Below are 19,741 nucleotides of genomic sequence, written 5' to 3' on the forward strand. Positions count from 1 at the left end.
AGAGAAACTGTGTATTACCACCAAGCCCTCATACTGATAGCAACAGAACAATCTGGTTGTTTGTTTTCATGTTTTGTGGGGTTTGAGAAGAGACAGCAGACAGCCACTTAATGGAATAGTTAATTTTCTGTACAACCTCAAGGCAAATCAATCTTCCCAGCGAAGAGGGGTGGGTGTGTAGAGGAGGAGAGATGTGCTGCTGTGATGTGCTGCTCCACAAAGGCCAGCAGGTACCTGGCTTTCTGCTTTGGTAGAGGAAGGGAAGATGGGTCAGGTCCTGCAATAGTTAAGAGGTGAGCACAGGGGGAAACCGAGAGCAAAACTCTTCCTAGCAGCTTCCTTGTGGAGCTCTACAGAACATCATGAATGAGTTCTCTAGCATGATACCCCAGCACTCACTGCATACAGAGACCAGTGACTTGAGTACTCAGCAGCAAACAGCAATGAAATGTTACAGAGAGCAACATCAGCCTTACAAAATTATTTCTGCTTATTATTTTAAATAATTATATTATTTGTATCACATGTAAAGCATTGCCACGAAAAGACAAGGTTGCACTCAAACCAATCAACCTGGCTGACCTCATCTGGAAGCAAAGCAGCAGATGTCTGTATTTCCCTCTCCTTCATCTTCACTAGAAGAACTAAGCCACAGAAGCACAGCTTTGCAATCTGAGTGCCTGCCACAGCAATGCTTACCTTGCAGCCCTAAGAGAGCAATCTCAGGGGTTGCAGACATGATTACCCTGCCGTGATGTGCCAGACCCCGGAGCAGCCAGCACACAGAGAACCAAGGCTTTGTATTAGCTCTGCTGTGCAGAGCACAGAGCCATCATTCAGCCTGTATTGCCTGCACAAAGCTTCCTGGGAGGGCAGATGTTTATTAAAGAGGAAATCTCTGCTCCCAAACCTTCTATGGGGCATCCACCCGCTGTCCGAAACAGACCTCCAGGATTAAGTGAGATGTGGGCGTTCTGCCACCTCCTTCATTCACAGGAATACACACCTCATTGCAGCAACAATGAAAACAAGTTTTAAATGGCACCAGGTGGGATGCAATTATTTCTTTCTGCTACTTTTGTTTCACTTTTTTTTTTTTTAAATTAGTGAGGACTGAAGTTGTTGCCCAGCTGCATATTTAAACAACATAAAAAGAAGGAAGGAATGTAAAGAAACAATAGCAAAGAAATTCAAAGAAACACAAGAGTGAAAAGTCTTTTGTAACAGTTTGATGGGACATGAGCTGAGGCTGAGTCTTTCATGGACTTTGGAGGACACCATACCATGTCAGGGGACTTGTCTATAGACTTACCAAGTCCCTCTGGTATGCTAGTGGAACATTTCCATCTGTAACGCTGAATAAGCTAAGCTGAATTACTGGAGAGGTACCATACATCATTTTAAAAGTCAAGGATTGTAATGGTTCATTGACACACTGAATCTGTTAGTGTTTTCCCCATACACATAGAACAATTATGCTACAAAGTCAAATCTTGGAACAATAGTATTCATTATTTCAAGTCTTTAGAGGACCAAATTCTGCCTTAAAAATCACTCACATGATTTCCATTGTCTGCAATGAAAACAGATTACACGTAGGTGATTTTGATTTGTTTTCCAGTGCTTAAAACTACTCATCTTTTTAATCTTCTGTAGAAAATAAAAAACTATCTTTGTGCTCCCTATGGTTTTTGTTTGTTTGTTTGTTTGCTTTTTTGCGTATTTCAAATAATGGCTTAGGACAGATTTGATGCATTTTATCTGGATGGTCTGGGATAAGATAATGGATTTTTCTGCACACCTACATCCCCAAGAATACTGAAAGAGTGGATCAAAGTCAGTAGATTTTATATTAAGTACACACGGTGACAAAACACCAATGACCGGTGCTTAAACAGTTAAAACTGTGTATACCACTGATTTTGCCAACATACCCTTGCTTACTGTTGAAAACAATACTTTTTAGTCTAAAGATCAGTGATGCTTTGATCACAGAAAATCAACAAAAAAGTTAAAAAAAGTCTTTTGCTGACTTCAGGATTTCCTTTTCCCTCTGGCATAAATACTCCTCAGTAAACAAACAAACAAACTGCAACAAAAAACAACGCCCCCCTCTCCCCCCCAACCCAACCAACCAAACAAACAAAAAAACTTCTTGTAAATGGTTTCACAGACTTACATTGATGCATCTCTTATCTCCTTGTATTTCTGATCAAGAACAAGCCAGCAGGTAAGAAGCAGCAGCCAGTGGTAGGTTTGCCTCCTCCACTCTAGGAGGCCATGTTAAAATAAGAAGTGAAAAAAAAATGCTTTAAAACAGAATTGCTACGTAAGCCTCACTGGGGAATTACAGTCACTGATGTGTGCATGTTAAAAAGGGTATTTCCAGTCTATCTTGTGTTGCCTGAGAACCATTTTTGTCCTTTTAAAATCTACAATTATATTATAACCCATATGCAACTTTCATTTTTGTATTAACACTATAAATACTATGTTAGTATTACTAAACTATCTCTATTGACTTATCTGTAAAAAGAAAAATATATTATAGATTTATATATTTTTATAAAGTGAATTAACACTGGAAAGAGGGCTGTGGGAGAGTAGTGTACAATCACAGTTGATGTGTATTACTGGGCACAAACTCAACACTTGCAACAAAACAGAAGAGAAAAATCTGTCCAGGTTATACCCCTCTTTCAAGCTGTGTCAGAGGAAGAGTCATAGGATGCTGACACTATGAAGTTGCCAGTATTGGTATGGCTTGCCATGGACTGGGCAGCCTGCTGGCTCAAGTTATTGCAGATCAGCACAAGCTGGTTGCTCTGAGCTTCTGACAATGTGCTACAGCTCTGGTAGACACTGAAGTTGGTCTTCCTACCAGGGATGTTGCCCTTCTCACACATTGTCTTTACCATCTTGGCAAGCTTATTTTTCCCCAGAGCTTGGCAATTGTACCAGTGAAGGGCGGCCAGGTTGACGACAGGTTTGATTGACAGGTAAAAAGGTGCATCCTCATAGCGCATGGCCGGAGGCCGCCTCTGGGCATACTCCTTGTAGTCTTGCACAGGACAGGTCTGTGGGGAGTGCTGGGTGGCATACACCCGAGAGTCTGTCCCACCTCTCTTGCTCTTGGCACTGATATCTCCATTGTCCGGTCCCATCCACTCCAGGTACTCCAACCCAGTCTCTGTCACCCGCAGTCGGATGTCTCCCCATTTGAGGGTGGACCCATGAAAACCTGTGCAGTGTCCAAATGCCTTAGTGTTGTTTAGCCAGACAAGGTTCAAGAGCCCTTCGGGATTGTACCGGCTCAACAAGCCTCTTTTGCGCAAGATAAGCTCATCAGCAAAGGTGAGCTTCATGGACTTGTGTGGCTTGTTTCCTTTACCTTTACACCTCAGCTCTATCTGCTTTTGTTTTAGGGCTTCTTGGGACCTCTTGAACTCCTTATCCCTGGTAATACTGTATCCGTACCTGTGCTCCTTCAGATAACGCTCCAGCCCACACTGATAGTTAGCCAGACTGTTTGGCTCATATTCAGACCCATCCTTCTGCCTGGCATCCACAAAGAATGAAGCAAGGTAGGCATCGAGCTCTTTGCAGGGGATAACGTAGATCTCCCGGGTCTCAGAGGGATACTTGGAGATGAGGAACTCCCGGAAATTGCGGAGAGCTGTCTGTGTGCTGCGAATGGTCTTCTCGTTCTGCTCCCTGCTGAGCTCTGCTGCTCTCTCATCCTGGTCTGGAAGAGGGAGAAGGAAAAGGACAAAACAAAGCAGAAAGAGCAGTGAGCTTGTGTGAAAGGTTTTTCCCAAAGAAAATTGCCTTTAAAAGCATGAACAAACAGAAATGAGAATGAATTTCACAGAGAACACTTGAAACCATCATTACATACTTGCCACAAAACTGAAAAATCAACTTCAGTTCTACAAATGACGTAGCTAGAATGCGGCACAAAGTGAACTCCTTACGGCACTGGGACACAACTTTGTGCACAGAGATCAGTGGAAAGTAGTTTAATTAGAGGCAAACTGCTTTCCAGAACAAATGCAAGGTGTTTCAGCAGACTCTGGTGCCACATGCTGAGCCCCATCTGAGTAATGAGCCCATTGCGAACTGACTCATTTGTGAAACAAGGGGCTGTACTCATTCTGACATATTTTTCTATGAAGAATCACCAAAGCCTTAAATTTGTGATATTATAATTACCTTTAATTAGACACTTTTCTAAGGAGCCAATAAATATAGATAGAAATGCACACTACAAAATAATGCAGCACATCCTAAGAAAGGAGTTAGCAGGTACAACCCAGTGATGTGTAATTTACAAACATACAAGAATAAAAGCTAATGCAATACTTTACATTAGAAAATATCAAATAAAACTGTCAGCACTTAACACGATTATACAGTTCCTCTATATAATCAAGCCATACTCTGACAGAAGAAGCACAATCCTGAGTATTTTTTCTCATTTTGCAGGAAAAAAAAAAAATCAAATTCAGGAAACAACTTTATATTGTTCCATAAAACTATATTCAAAGGTCATTGCAATCAGTGACATATCAAACCACAGCTTCCAGATGCGACTCAAAAGATGGTTCTTAATGACAAACAATTTTCAGGCTGGTCATCAGCATAAAGGGAAAAGCTTTTTACATGGAAGTGAAGAATGTACTTAAGGACTGTTTTCTTGGCATGTGGAAGCTGTCTTTACAAGGATGCAATTTGTAAGCACACAGGCAGAACTGTCATTATGGATAAGATAAGCCTTAATGGTTTTAGAAAATGATGAGCAGTATGTGTAAAGAAGGAAAATTCCAATGATTTGACTATTTTCTGCACTTGTAAATGGAACATTCCTTTTCTCTCAGTTATCAAGAAGAGGGAAAACGGAAAGTTCTCTTTTGCTCTGTCTGTCTAATTGCAAAAATCACATACGCTTTGTTGTCTCTTCTCCACCACATTTACAGCAATAGGGAATTTACCTGTTATCTCCCACCCTGTATACATATCTCAAAGTCATATGGGACCTGGCAAAATTCAGACTGGAATGTAGCTGGGTAGCTTCCCTTTCCACTCATCTAAAGCAACAGCATCAAGGTCTGAAGAGCATTTCTCTCCTCACCTCCATACAGACGGGCACTGAGAGTGGCTTGGAACCCTTGTTCTCTGTCTTCACATATAGGCACCCACTGCACCCACAGCACTCAGTGAAACCTGCTGTGCAGGGTCCTCAGTCCCTTGGCAAAGCACAGAGAGCTGGAGATCTGCAGCTGAGGCCTTTGGAGGTTTCTGCAACCATGTAAAATGTTGCCACGGGGCACCAAGATTCGCTTTAACTGCGCTCAGGGAGAAAATGTAACCAGTCTGTTTCAAAAACTGGCTTTAATTGTCATGTCAGCATCAAAGAGCTACAAGCAGCCCTTAGTGAAGTCTCATGCTTCAAGCAATGTATAGCACAGATCCTTTTAGTGCGGGTAGCTGCAGGCTGGAAATAAAGAGCTAATGCTGTTTGAAGTGCAGAAACAAAACATTTACCCTGATACCTTGTTCACTGCACCCACCACCACTTATTACAGCACTGCGTAAGTAATCTGTTCTTTGATTGACAGCCCACATTTTAAGTACTGTTGCAATATAAAAAGCACATACAATGGTTTGGTTTTATACATGCCATCAATCACTATTTCTTACAGAATGCCCTGTCACAACACAGCAGTGACACTCAGTCATTTACGTTTTGGCATCTTTCCTTAAACTGCAAAGGAAATTGTAACTGCAGCTAGCAGTTATAAAACCCATGCTCAGTAAAGATCCCCTGAAGTTGTATGAGCAAAACAGTGCCCCTAAAACACTGCATTCCTGCAGTGCTCTGATGTGTTTCATCAAGGCAGGAGGGAAATGTTAAATTAAATGGGCCAGGTTATCTACCAGCCAAATCAGGAGATCTATGCCAGTTTTGACTGGGAATCTAGCCTGGAGTTGTAGTGAATTATTCTCTTTCTATGGGAGTGGTCAAATATCATAGATATTTCATAGCATGGGACTAATGCAGTGAGACAGCGAGACCCAGTGAGTCTGAGACAACCAAAGTTAACAGATGTCAAGTGAGTCACAGCCACGATCTGCACATGCTTTTTATCTACAGCAAAAGCAGATCAGTTAGATGAGCCTTACTTAACTAATACAGTGTTTATAGCCCAGAACAGCTTAGGAAGGAGACATAACTCTTCATGTCATCAAATTCCTAATTCCTTATTTAACCAAGGAGAAGTCATTGTGCTGAAAGACAATCTATCCCCAAGCCACACAATCCAGCCACCACAGAGACTTAAATTGTATCCAAACACCCTTGTACTACTGTCACCAAACTGTGATTGTTGCTAATTTCATTATTTCATTCTCTATTATTGTGGTGATTGACCATGGCCAGCAATCACCACAACAGTCAGTTGCTCTCTGCCCACACTCAGCAGGGCAGAAAAGAGTGAAAACAAGAAAATGTCAGAGCTGAGACAAAACTGAGTGAGTAAAGGAAAGAGAAAAGAAGCAATCCAACACGTGATGCAAAGGCAATCACTCACCACCTCTCATAATGTTCAGCCAGATTCCAAAGCAATGCCTACTTGCCACAGAAAAAAAACCCTCTCCAATGTTTATTGCTAAGTGTGATATAGTATGGCATGGAACATTGCTTTGGTCAGTTGGGGTCAGCCCCCTCACACCCTCTTGCCAAACTCAGCCTAGTTGGCTGCGACACAGAGTGGGAAAAAGAGAAAGCCTTAATGCTGTGCAATTCTGCTCAGCAACAGCCAAAACACTGGTCTGTTATTGGCACTGTAGTAGCCACAGATCCAAACTGCAGCACTCTATGGGCTCCTGTGAGAGTGTTATCTCCATCCCAGTCAAACCCAAAACAGTTGTGCCACTTGGAACACTAATCAAACTGTGGCCTGAGATCAGGCCTATTTTGCATCTTTTCCACACAACCTGTGGCTGGACAATGAGATACGACAAAAAATATGACTGGAGTGCAGTCTGCTAATGGCTCTTTAAAAATATTTACAATAAGCCCTTCTACTCTACACACCTCAGATTTCCCATGGGAAATACTGTGAAAGAGAACCAACACCCTCTACAGTGTGGATATTTGGCATTGTTTCTGCTCTAGCCACATGGCCTTGCTAGCATGTGAGAGGAAGATTATGTTGCTATAATGTCATTTTGTTCCTTACAAATCTATATTGGCTGGTAAAGAGTTTAAATATAATGCAATTCATTCATTAAGAATTCAAGACTAAAAGGGGTTCAAATACTGGGTAACAGTGCAGAAGGCTATTACAGAATGCTCCTCAACACAAGATTGTGTTTCCAAATTGGAAAGGTGCTCGAGCTGTAAACTGCTGGAGGATGGGACAATGGGGAGATATCACATATGCTTTCAGTCTTCTTGTGTTCTTAGCTACATGCATGTCATTAGGGTCTAGGGAAAACACTGCTCTCATATTATGATCTAATCTGTTTTGGCTAGTGAGACAGAACCAATGAACCAAAATTTATTGTTCTCAACAAACTACCAAACAAAGATTAATTGAATGATTTTTCCTTGCAGCAGCACAACTTTAGGAGCTCGTAGTGCTGTTCCCCATTATGCAGACCAGGAGCAAAAACCTACAAAACAAGCTGACTTGGAGATGCATCTTATGAGGTCCTGCCCACAGTTGCACAGTATACAAAACATTTGATCTACACATCTTTAATTTCTGTCTCACTCCAGATCAGTGTTTCATTTCCAGGAAAACCAGAATGTCAGAAAAAGGCAGTAAATCTCACCATATTGTTGGGTTGGGGGCCACCTCCCAGCTGAGAGTTAGAAAGACTGCTTGAGTAATTTAAGTGTTCAATTTAAAAGTAGCCAAAGAGATAAAGTGACTTGGCAGAGACTACACAGATGATCCAGTGGGAGCTGAGTGTCTCATGGCTAGCCCACAACCATGAGATGATCCTTCCCACACAGCAACAGCTGTGGTCTGATCTTTCATAATCTGATCTTAGTACAGACAAGTCTTAACATTATCAGCTGAGTTATCAAACGTGGGGTTGTTTTTATTTCAGCTCACACACTTAGACAAACTCAGACTCACCAGAACATGACCTCCTCTGTCATTATCTACAGTGGGGGAAAGGCACTTGCTTTTGTCATTCACATCAGAATGCTGCCTCTTGTTAACATTCAGTGAGGATTTGTAGCATTAATGGGAGTTGTAAACCTGAGATATTGCTGCACACAGCTTCAAATTCTGCATAAGGATGTCAACAAGATCTCCAGTAAAAAAAGGTTTTTTTGGATGGCAATCACACTACTAGCCAGCATCTCCTCTACTTGATTTGTGCTCTGACTAGAAATATCTTTCTGGGGAAGGCCCAATTCAACCACAATGCTTTTATTCAAGTGAAAAAGCATAGCACACACAGGATGCCATATATCTCTGTGCTGGAGCTAAGTGCTCTCTCCCCAAGCACTTTGCAGGGTAGCTTCTGTCTCCACTCTGCAACTACTGAAATGTACTAGTACCTAATCCACAGTACATGGCTATAAACAGCCAACTGAAATGATTCATGTGAACTAGAGCCTGCTCCTACCTGTCTTTCCTATTTCAAGAGTGTATCAGCAGGCACATGGTGTCAATAACAACAGCGGGCAGCTGTAGCCCCATTGTGCACTGAGTCACACCAAGTCATGGAGAGGTAAAGACTCACGAACTTGCCAACAACAAGTGTGTACTCCTACAAGCAGTGCTACAGCTCACCTGCTCGTAGTGACCAAAGTCCTACCACAACATGAACCTGTTTAATAACAGCCAGCACCAGCCAAGGTCAGTGATGATGTATCTGCCATCCTACTGCAAATAAAATTTAGAAAATGAGCTGCTGTCTTTCATTATATCACAGGAATAAATAACTGAAGGTTTTACTCCTGTATCACCACTGAGGATAGAAAAAGTAGGAGACCACCCCATTACAGGTGTCCCTGAGTACTCCCAGAATCATGCTGAGACAGAGAGACAGGGAGAGTTATGCACTTGGGGAATGATATTTCTAGTGTTTTTAGTACCTGTTCCAGACTAGAATTGTCAAGGCAACTCCTATACACAGGGAGTAGTCAAAGGCTTTGGTAAAAAATACATGTTTTAATGTAATTATTTAATACCAAACAATAACTTGCTTTTTAGAAAGTCCTGAGGCCAACTAAAGCGCACTTTCTGTGCCATAATACATCATACCTATTTAGGCTTAGGCTTGGTGAGTCAGTCAAAAGAGGAAGGGAAATCCTGTGACTGCCTGGAGACTTTCATCAGGCTTGACATCTAACAGCTTCTGAGCTCCGCAGGATCAAAGGATTAACTTGTTAGCTGCAGATTACAGAAGCAGAAGAAAGTGTTCCTGCACTTTTTCTTCTATTTCTGCCCCACCAATCTGACTTCGCTACTAAATTCTGTTTAACAGTTACAGTTCCCAGTTTCCACTACATTAAGACAAACCCCATACACGTTAACACATTCAGCAAGTGCTTTCATTTAGTATGTAAAACTTCTAGTAAGGCAGAAATTTCTTAATTGAAATCCACTTATAAGAGGTGTTACATTTTCTGGACCAAACAAATTATGCTTCTATTCTGTTAACTTCTTCCAGCACAACTGTCAGTGAAATATTTTACGATTCTAAATTAAGGACCCTACAAGAAAAGGGAACACAGATTCCAAGCAAATGAGCATGAGAATATTTATAAGTCCGCATATCCACGAAGCAAGAGTCACAAGAACAACCATTACCCATCTGTACATTTTCTGCAAGATGCAGAATGGTCTGATAGATTAATGCTCACTCAGGTGCTGGAGTGGTTTTTTTTTAGTTTGCACACATTTTCACTACTTTCTTGCCACAACAGCCAAAAAAGATGAAAGGCGCAAACTCAACAATAAAATTTCCATCAATATTAATGAGGCTATTATATCATCCTCAGACACCAGAAAACCTGGAGCCATGACAAGGGATTAAGAATTTATGTTCACCTATGACTGACAAGATCTATCTTCTATGCAGCAGGTACTAGCAATGACTAATGAACACTGCAAATCAGGAGAGCTCTGGGGACTTTCAACTCATATGAAGCCACTGCTGTTCCATCTGACTGTAATGTAACATCTTCTGATCTTGAAACAGCCCAAAAATGCACAGAAAGTGCATTTACCATTCCTGAATTTTTTTAAGTGAAAGGTACTTGGAGCTCAGAGCTGGAATGGAGTCTGCCACATTAGCTGCCCTGTTCCAAATCAGTAATCTGAGTTTCAACCAAGCCCAGAAACAGATAAAGGTTCACCTGTCCTGCCTCATCATTCTCTTATTCTCATTTTTCAGATGATTTTTAAGAACAAATTCTTTGGACCCTAGGATATTTAACTGAGATTCAGGGATACAACTCTTCACAGATGTGGAGGACAGGCTGAGGGAGCTGGGGCTCAGGAGGGGATTGCCCCCTTCTGCTCTGCTCTCAAGAAGCCCCATCTGGAGTAGTATGTTCAAGCCTGGGGATCTCAGCACATAAACAATGTGGAAGATGACCAGAGAGCTGCAGCACTGCTCTTATAAAGACATGCTGAGAGTGCTGGGCTTGTTCAGTCTGGAGGAAGTACCAGGGAGACCTTACAGCAGCCTTCAAGAGAGTCCACAGGAAGGATGAGAAGAGACTCTTTGTCAGGGTGTGAAGTGATAAGTGGTAATGATTTCAGACTAAAAGAGGACAAATTTTGATCAGTTACTAGGAGGAAATTCTTCACTCAGAAGGCAGTGAGGCCCTGTGTTTTCTTCAAATTAGACACCGAACATTAGAAAATATTCTTCCTTTTTACCCAGGACTTGTCAGCAACACAGAGTAAAGTTGCTCTTTCAAAGCATTTTGTGTACTACACAATCCGTAGCAGAAGGAACTAAAGAGGCATGTCAGCAATTGTCTAAATAGAGAACTGAAAGCTGGATGTGGCACTGCAGAAGTGAAGCATTTATTTTCCAAGTACAATTGGCCTGCTTGGCAGTAGTACAGAAAGCATCCCAGTTCAGCAAAGCATACAGTGAGTGCTTAATGCGTTGTAGCTCCTGTGTGCAAGCATGTACTTATACAGACATGTAGACATTGGCCAGTCATTATTTGTTTAGATGGCAGTAGAGAAGCAAGACTGAACAACATTCATGCATGTAAGATGACTAGATTAAAAAGCTGCTATGAGAAGAAAACACAAGAAGAAAAACTCAAAATGAGGAAAAAGGAAAAAAATTGAAAGGATGTGAAAAGAACCTCCTTTGTTGGATGACATTTATTATTTGAAAACCAGCGAAGGATTAGGGGAAAAATACGAATTCTCAAGTTGAAAAGACCATTTTTAAACAGAGACAGAGAGATCCAATTTCCCTTACTGTTTCCACCCTTATTATGCTTATACAGAGAATGCTGGAGTTACATCTATAAATGGACCTTGTAAACATTAATTACCCATCCAGTAATCTAAAGAGTGGGCTGGCTTGTACAAAACCACAGGTGCCAATGTACACGGTGGTTTGGGAAATTTGGGCCCATGGAACTTTGTGCCGCAACAATCTCTATGCTGAGCTGTTTCTATTCATTAAAGATCCTGCACAATGGCATGAAAATGCTAATTATATCAGGAGACCTTTGGGGACACACCTTTTGTCTAAGACTTGTGTCTGCATGAAAAGCAGCATGAGGAAGGAACATTAAGGCTATTGTCCGCTTGTGCAACCAAAAGGACAACATGCTTACACCGAGTGTAGTAACTGTTGCTGAAGACTCTTCCTCTCAGCATGTGTATTCCTATGGACCAAACCTGCCAAACAACACAGTCTCACACCCTGGGTCCTTTCCACACTTGCAAGCCCTGTGAAAGAAGAATGGGAAACAGGACACCACCACGTTTCCCTTTACAGGCTGCTCTCTTTGCACACAATCCTACCTCACTGCAGCAAATTCTCAGCTACAGCCTACCAATAGTTCAAAATATCACTGCACTTCAGATCTAACCTTAATAAGTATAATTGAGAAACCACTGCAAGAGGTCTCGAAGGGAACGGCTAAGGCTATTAAGTGTGGCTGTTTTTGATTCACTCCAGACAGCAGTGAGATGCAGAGTTGGGAATTATGGGTGGGAAATGAAGATGAAGGGGAGAGAAGGGAGAATCAGAACAAAGAGATGTAAAAAAAAAAAGGAACAACAGTGAAGGAAGAGATGAAAAACAGATGAGGATCCTCATCGTCTGAAATCTGACTATATATCATGGTTTTGGAATGAGGCAGGCTAACTGGGACAACGAGCAGTGAAACAAAGAGAGTATGTAATAAATATTTTATTACATTAATCATAATAGACTGTATTTTAGTCTTGGCCAAAATGTATGCTTAAATCAAGTTTAGAATGTGACAGCAGTTTCAGACTTAAGAGCATGAGGCCCACATGACTGTAATTAATGTAATAAATCATGCTGCGGAGCCTCTGCACAGGCTGACAGTGCTTATTTGATGTATTGCTTATTAGAGACTGCAGACATTTCCCCTTCTATTTTATTAAAGTGCCATTGGTAGTGAATCAAAAGGTATACTTTCCTGTTCTGGTTGAACTATCTGCTGCAGGTGTAGCAGGAAACATATGCAGGGAGCCAGCACCACTGACTTTTAGTAGCAGGGAACACAGCACGTGTACCCTAGAAAACTGTATTGAAGGACCTTTACTCCCAAAACTATCTTATGTTTAGTTAAGTGCTGAGACTGCCCCATTAGAGAGCTTGCAGCTTTGTTTCTGATATTCTGATCGGTGATCGATCCCAACCACACAATCTGTTTTCGCCTTCCAATACTACATTCTGCATGAAGAGAAAAGCAAGCTGCAAAGGGCATGAATGTTACAAAGAGATCACAATTTACAGCCTCATCTAACTAGTTTCAGAACACACTTTTAATGCATGTATTTGTCTCCAGAGGGTCGGAGAGCAGAATTAAAGGACCATTTCTGCATACAGTTCTCTAGAAAGGATTAAGTGCAACACTTAAAGCAAAAAAATTCCTATGGTCAAGTTCTTAGCCTGCTTTGCTGCCTTGTCTCAGTGTGGACAGTCCTCTCTTCCTCACACTCCACAAAAACTAACAAAATTGAACTTTGCTTTAACCTCTGCAAACACAATGCTAGTCATGAATGGAAGGGGTGGAAGTTCAAAGACCTGAAGTTCCTACAAGGCTGTAGGAGACTGAGCAGCTGGGCAAGGGCAGAGGGGTGAATGCATCCCAACTGAGAGAAAGACCACAGACCTCGGGTATCAGAGGCAGCCGAGCAGCAGCAGCTCCCTCACCCTGGATGGCCAAAGCAGGCACACATCTGCCCTGGAGACACAGCAGTGAGAACAGCTGGGCATTTTGCAGAGAGCAGAGACGCAGAGATAAGGAACATGCAGGCGCCATCAGTCTGCTGCTCCTGGCATGGCTTGTTTGTGTCTGTCCCCAAATACGTGTTTAAACTTACTTTGTCAGACTTTAATGGAAGAGACATGTAGTCACATTTTGCAGCTGTATTTGAAGAAAGTCTGTTTAAACAAATTGAAGGCTTTCAAATTATTTCTAGACACGTGCACACACACAGTGTATGCACACATACACACCTCTTTGCTGCTCAGAATACTGTTGTTAGTTCCCTTCTGTAATTACAATGTCAAACTTTTCCTGTCTGAATTGTACTGTTATTTCCATATAAGTAATTTGTAGGAACAAAAAGTTCCCCTGATACTCAATGATTTCATACAAAAATGACACACTAATTCAAGAAAGAGTACAACCTGGAGTATAACTTAAGGAATGTAGTTATGGATGTGTAGTATATACATGCATATATGGATATTTGATCATGAACTAGCACAGAAAGATCAAAGTAAAGCAAGTTACTCAGATACCAGATGAGTATCCTAATCTTTCACAGGCAGTATCTTTGGGTACTGTTATGTCCTGCGTGTAATAATTCAGCAATGAAGAGTGTCCAGATTTTGTGCTGGGGTGATGTGACCTGGGTCAGACCATCTCTGAATCAATTTCTTCTTTCTTTCAATAAAAAAAAGGTCAACTTTTTTTTTCCTCCCAGTGATAATTTATCAAGTAAATGATTAACATTAATCAATGGCTGCATGCTTTCATAATGAAGATCTAGCTAATGCAAAGCAAGAGCAGATTGCAGTGCCACCACCAATCTAATTATGTCCTAGCATAAAGAACAGGAAAACATACAGTACTTGGCTGTGTGTATACATGTGCACTGACAATGACTGAAGTTAATGTGAGCAAGAAGAATGTGTTAGAAGTAAGACGTAGCCAGTGCACTTAATGGTGAAAGCATAATTAAGCACATAACATAGAGTATGAGGCAGCAGTGCAGGCACCCTGTGCCCTGCCCAGGGACATGGGGCCAGCTGTGGAGGCCCTGAGTCTGCCACTGAAGGGAGCTGCTCTGCTCTTTCCTATTGAGCCACAGGAGAAAGCTATTCTATAAATTAAGGCCAAGCTCTTTTCTCAGACCACATGCATCCTTCCATTCAATGCCTTCTTCTTCTAAAGTTTACAGTATCCTTGCAGGCTGTACCCTTGCCAGCTCCACAGCTCTGATGAGAAGCTGGTGACTCCTGGTGCAGCAATCACCATCCTCATAGCAGTGCTTTTTAGAACATCACTGCTTCAGAACTGCATTTCGGTTCCAGGATCAAAGTTGGTAATTCCCTACATATTGTATATATATGGTAGCAGTTAGAAATGAGGAAAACTGAAGAAATAGGAAGTCACTGTGTGCTTATTTTACTAAACATCTTATGCAAAAATGGCCTGCTCCCATAACAGAGACAGCTGACGACAGTTTTCTGCATGGTTCACTTCCCCTGTTAAAAGCTTAGATCTTGAAGACATATGTGAGATCTGCAGACAAACTTACTAAGTAATGTTCAAAGTGCAAAAACAGTCTCATTATGTACCCTGACCTAAAAGCCTTGCCCTATGTTCCCTTTCTGTTCCAGCATCCCATCCAAAGTGCAAAAGAACTCATGCCTGAGGCCTTTCCAGGATCAGTGCCTATCCTGGCTGCTGTGATCTGTCTCCTCTGCAGATCCCAATCTGATTTCACCCTGCCTCTCTCTTTTTGCTTAGAGACTCATAAATCATACCATGAGAACTGGTTCAAAATTAAACAGACAATGGTGAAAGTGACAGAGACATTTGTCAACAAGTTTTCTGAAGGCAATCTGATGAAGCAGCCCACAAATACACAGCTCTGGAATTACTTTCTTCCATTACATATCAGTATCACAAAACATGTAACTTTGCACAGAGCAGAAGTCTATTTAAGAAGCAAAAGCATAATCCTGCTGGTGTCATGAAAAGGATTGTTTTCTGCTTCTCCCTTCTGCTTCCTATCTTCTGCTTTTCTGCATTTTATGTTGGAGTGACAAGAGAGACAGGAAGTTTCCAAGCCTGAAATGAGCAGTGAAGCCCTAGAAACACAATCTTTTACCAAAGCTGCCAGTTACTCTCCCAATATGACACATCTCCTTAATACTGTTTGTGCTATAACATTTAAAACTGAAAAAGTATATTTACATTACATTTCAGCGAATCTCTGAGATGCAATTCTTCCGTTCAGAGCCCAGAGATACTTTCAACCAGCAGACAAGCTCTGCATGTTTTACAGGTTTAATCCTTAAATACTTCCAGGGTCTGACTGCAGTGGGTCCTTCTGGAGGATTCAAACCCCTTTTAACTACAGGTAAGGAATTGCCACAGACTGCACGGAAACTACAATTTCTCATGTGTTAGAATGGATTTCCAAATCTACATATCTTTTACTCCATGTATACTACCCAAGTCCATCCTCAACCTTCCTCCATATCAGGCTACATTTAAGAAAAGCACCAGCCCCTCTATTTTGTGTGCAAAGTTGCATTGTTTCATAAATATTTAATATTTAGGGCAGCAAGGAGATCCCCATCTCTTCAGTAAGTATTCACTAAGTATTCACTGAGCATTCATTTCAGGTTTCTCCTTCGAGAGTTAATAACATGATAAAAACTCTTTGCAGGAACAGTCTCACAAAACATACATTAGAACGATTAGTACAAAACTTTTTAATTTTTTAAATTCAGTTGTCACACTGTGGACCCCACCAGATTAATTAATTAATTAATTAATTAATTACTGTGATCCCCACCAGACCAGGCTGCCCATGGCCCCATCCAAACTAGCCTAGAGTGCCTTCAGGGATGGGGCATCCACAGCTTCTCCAGTCAATCTCTTCCAGTGCCTTACTACCCTCTGAATTACTTCCTAGCATCTTATAACAGTGTTCTCTCATCTGAGTTAAAACCCTTCCTCCTTGTCCTGTCACTACCAAAACATGTAAAAAGTTAGTCTCCCTTCTGGTTCATAAACATCCTTTAAGTACTGGAAGGCTGCAACAAGGTCTCCCTGCAGCCTTCTCTTCTCCAGGCTGAATGAATCACGCTTTTCAGCCTTTATTCACAGGACAGGTGCTTAATAACCCTCCTCTGGATTTGAACCAACAGCACCATAACTTCCTTATGCTGGGGGCCCCAAACCTGGACACAGTACTGCAGATGGTGCCTCATGTGGGCAGAGCAGGGAGGGACAATCCCCTCCTTCTCCCTGCTTATCCCCTGTTGATGCAGCTCAGGATACTGATAGCCTTCTAGATTGCAAGTGCACACTGCTGGGTCATGCCCAGCTTTTTATTCACCAGAACTCCCAAGTCCTTCTCTGCAGGGCTCAGTGACTTCTCCCAGTCTGTACATGTACCCAGGATTGCAGCACCTTGTACTTGGCCTTGTAGAATCTCATTAGCTTCCTGTGGGCCCAGTTCTCAAACCTGCCCTGGTTCCTTTGGGAGAGGACTAGCAGATCCATTCTGCAAGATCAAAAAGCAGTGGCAATGCAGAAGGTGATTAATTAAATCACCAGTTCCTTGTTTCTGATGAGTTAAAACACAATTATCTAATTTTATAATTCTAAATAAACAAGGGCCTTGCAACTTAAAGAAAAAAAGAAAAAAAAAAAGGCACAACTTTTTTACAATTATTTGTTTCAGCACTCTTTCTTTGCTGAGTTTATAGAGAAGTAATAGGAATCAATTATGTGACCTAAAGAGACACCAGTGGGCTACAAAGTCTTTACTCCAACACAAAGAGCAAGAAACCATTTAATTGCTCCTTTGACCACATTCAGCAGTATACATCCCTGGAGAAAGACTTTAGCATTCACTTTACCCAAAAGTCATAAATCTCTGTACACATTAAAACACGGAGATATATCAGCAATTATTCAAGTGTTCTTGGAAGAGCTTAAGTAAAGTTTCCTTGATGTGATTATTCGCCTCGTGTTACACTCATTCTTGGCACAGTTTCACTGGAAGGATTACAGCTGGGATTAATTTGGCCTTTCTGTAGACATGGCTGACACTTTATATACCTCTCAAAAAAGGCATTATTTATTTCTTGTTTTCACTTATTTGCACTTTCCTGGAATGTGCTGGCTGGCACCTTTTTTTACTTGCCACGTTAACGGTGATTTCAGAGCTTAAGCCAAACTTAGTTACTACTGGCAACCCATGAGATATGAGGGGATTCTTTTCCCTCCTGAGTCATGCAACATTTTGATCCTCATCTAACAGCTCCAAGTCCATGAATCGTATGGTCACAAGGATCTGAGCTTGTACTGAGTTTGTGGATTGCGCATCTTTTTAATGACTCCTCACAGAACACTTTGCTCCTCCTGTACTGACAGTGTTAGAGTAGTGCTGGACTACAGATATCTTGTTGCAGTGGCTTGTTAACCCAGTGCACATCTTCACCCTCAGCCAGAGGTGAGCCTCCACACTCAGAAGGATGGGGAGCATTCTTCAGAATGCTCAGCCTCTCTGCCTACAAATTGAGTCCTGCACTGCTAAAGATAAAAAAAAAATGCCTCTATACACAGAAAGTTCTATCCTCCTCCAAGCCATAGGCTTATTACACATCCTTCACCAAATGTTTGGCTTTTTTTTCCTACTTCTGGTTTCAGACATCCAAATGACAACAATTTTTTTAAGGTAGTATGTACTGCAACCTGTGTTTCTTACTCACCTTTCAGATGAAACTGATGTGGCCCACCCTGCTCTTGCTGGCTCTTGGACAGAAGCAGACCAAGTGTTAGCAAAAAAGAAAGATAAACGAGGCTATCTGGGAAGTAGAAACAGCAGGAATTCCCTGCTCTCCTCAATTTCAGAAATTTATCTTTTCTTGCATATAAATACCCTAATTTTCTTCCACAAGAGAGAAAGGACTAAGTAGAATGTACATACCTAAGTATATTTTTTGAAGCTTTTGCTAAAAAAGTAGAACAAAAACAATCAGAAAATTCACAGATGAATGTCGACATACTAGAGTTTGAGTTTAACAAGAATACTTCAGTATATTCCACGGTGCTCAGATAGAGACCTGAGCCCAACAGAAATCAGCATCAAACATTCAGTGCCACTTCACTGTCAAGACATGAAAATGCCTTTTCAAAGTCTCTGCAACATTCATCTGCCACCGAGTAATAAAGAAAGCAACTGTATCTTTGCTGTCAAAACACCAACCAAGTCGATAAATTAACACCAGCTCCAGGCTCTTTTGTATAATTATTTCCTACCTTCTTTTATGTAAGAATTGTACTAATCATTGTCCTTCTATTTAGACATAAACATTTCCATATAGGGTAGATAAAATTATTCATCTAGTTCAATACTGCTCAAATTTTACGCATTGTGCACCACTTCTGTATCCCTGTTTGCTAAGAAAATCTAACTAACAGTATTATGTATGCAAACAATAAACATGACAGTCTTTAATCAGACCTTCACTGTTTAGCTGCAAGAATTTGCTGTGCAATGAATTCACAATAAATTCACTTGCCACATTACCCATTTCTCTGCAGCTCAAAGATTTATGCCAGCACTTCTGTGCCAAAGGAGATAGATCTATAAAATTAAAGACTTGACAGACGTATGAGGTGACAGTTGTGTATCAATCATTTTACCCTGCTTAACATGCAGATACATTTTTGCCCAGTGACAGCATATTACAACACTATGCCAGACTGAGGAGAGGAACCACTTAACACATTTTGAGAACAACACAAGAAACTCAAGAATTAAGGATGTAATTGACTGAACTGGAATTTGGGCAGCATGCTGATGTGACGCTGCTGTCTATGCAAGCAGTGTTACGAGGTTTTGAGGGGTGTAAATCTAGATACTTCACTTTGTCCTCATAGCAAGACATAAGATGCGGACCAAGCCTACTCTGGGTAGAAACCATGGTACTGTGTTCATTCTTGCAAGGCTTTTGCCTACTCCAAGGACAGCACCACACATTTCCTGGAAGGGCCAAGCCACCTGCACTTAGGAGCAGGCCTCCTCTGCCTCAGAATCACCTGTGTCCAACACTGAGCTGTCCTGCAGACCGGCACAAGACAATCATTCAGCAGGAGTACTGCCATTGGGGCCAATTCTCACTGCTCCAGCAGCAGCAAGAGATGGAAAAAAGAGAGGGAGACATTAGGTATATGAGAACTTCTACTAATAGTTAAAAACACTGGGCTTCATCCCCA

At 41.4% G+C, this 19,741-nt stretch overlaps 1 protein-coding gene across 3 annotated transcripts in view; it reads right to left on the minus strand.

Annotated features, from left to right (window-relative positions):
• The window catches only part of KIAA1958 (KIAA1958 ortholog), a 56,208-nt gene that overhangs the window by 9,776 nt on the left and 26,691 nt on the right, over positions 1–19,741 (minus strand). For 2 of the 3 annotated variants that reach the window (XM_015849843.2, XM_032441533.1), the window contains exon 3: positions 2,180–3,745. In XM_015849843.2, the coding sequence (XP_015705329.1) occupies positions 2,700–3,745 (1,046 nt within the window). In that variant the 3' untranslated portion in view covers positions 2,180–2,699. The remainder of the gene's footprint in view (positions 1–2,179; positions 3,746–19,741) is intronic. The other variant, XM_032441534.1, reaches the window with a different exon arrangement.

The sequence above is a fragment of the Coturnix japonica genome, chromosome Z (genome assembly GCF_001577835.2).
Source record: "Coturnix japonica isolate 7356 chromosome Z, Coturnix japonica 2.1, whole genome shotgun sequence".
Lineage (NCBI taxonomy): Eukaryota > Metazoa > Chordata > Aves > Galliformes > Phasianidae > Coturnix > Coturnix japonica.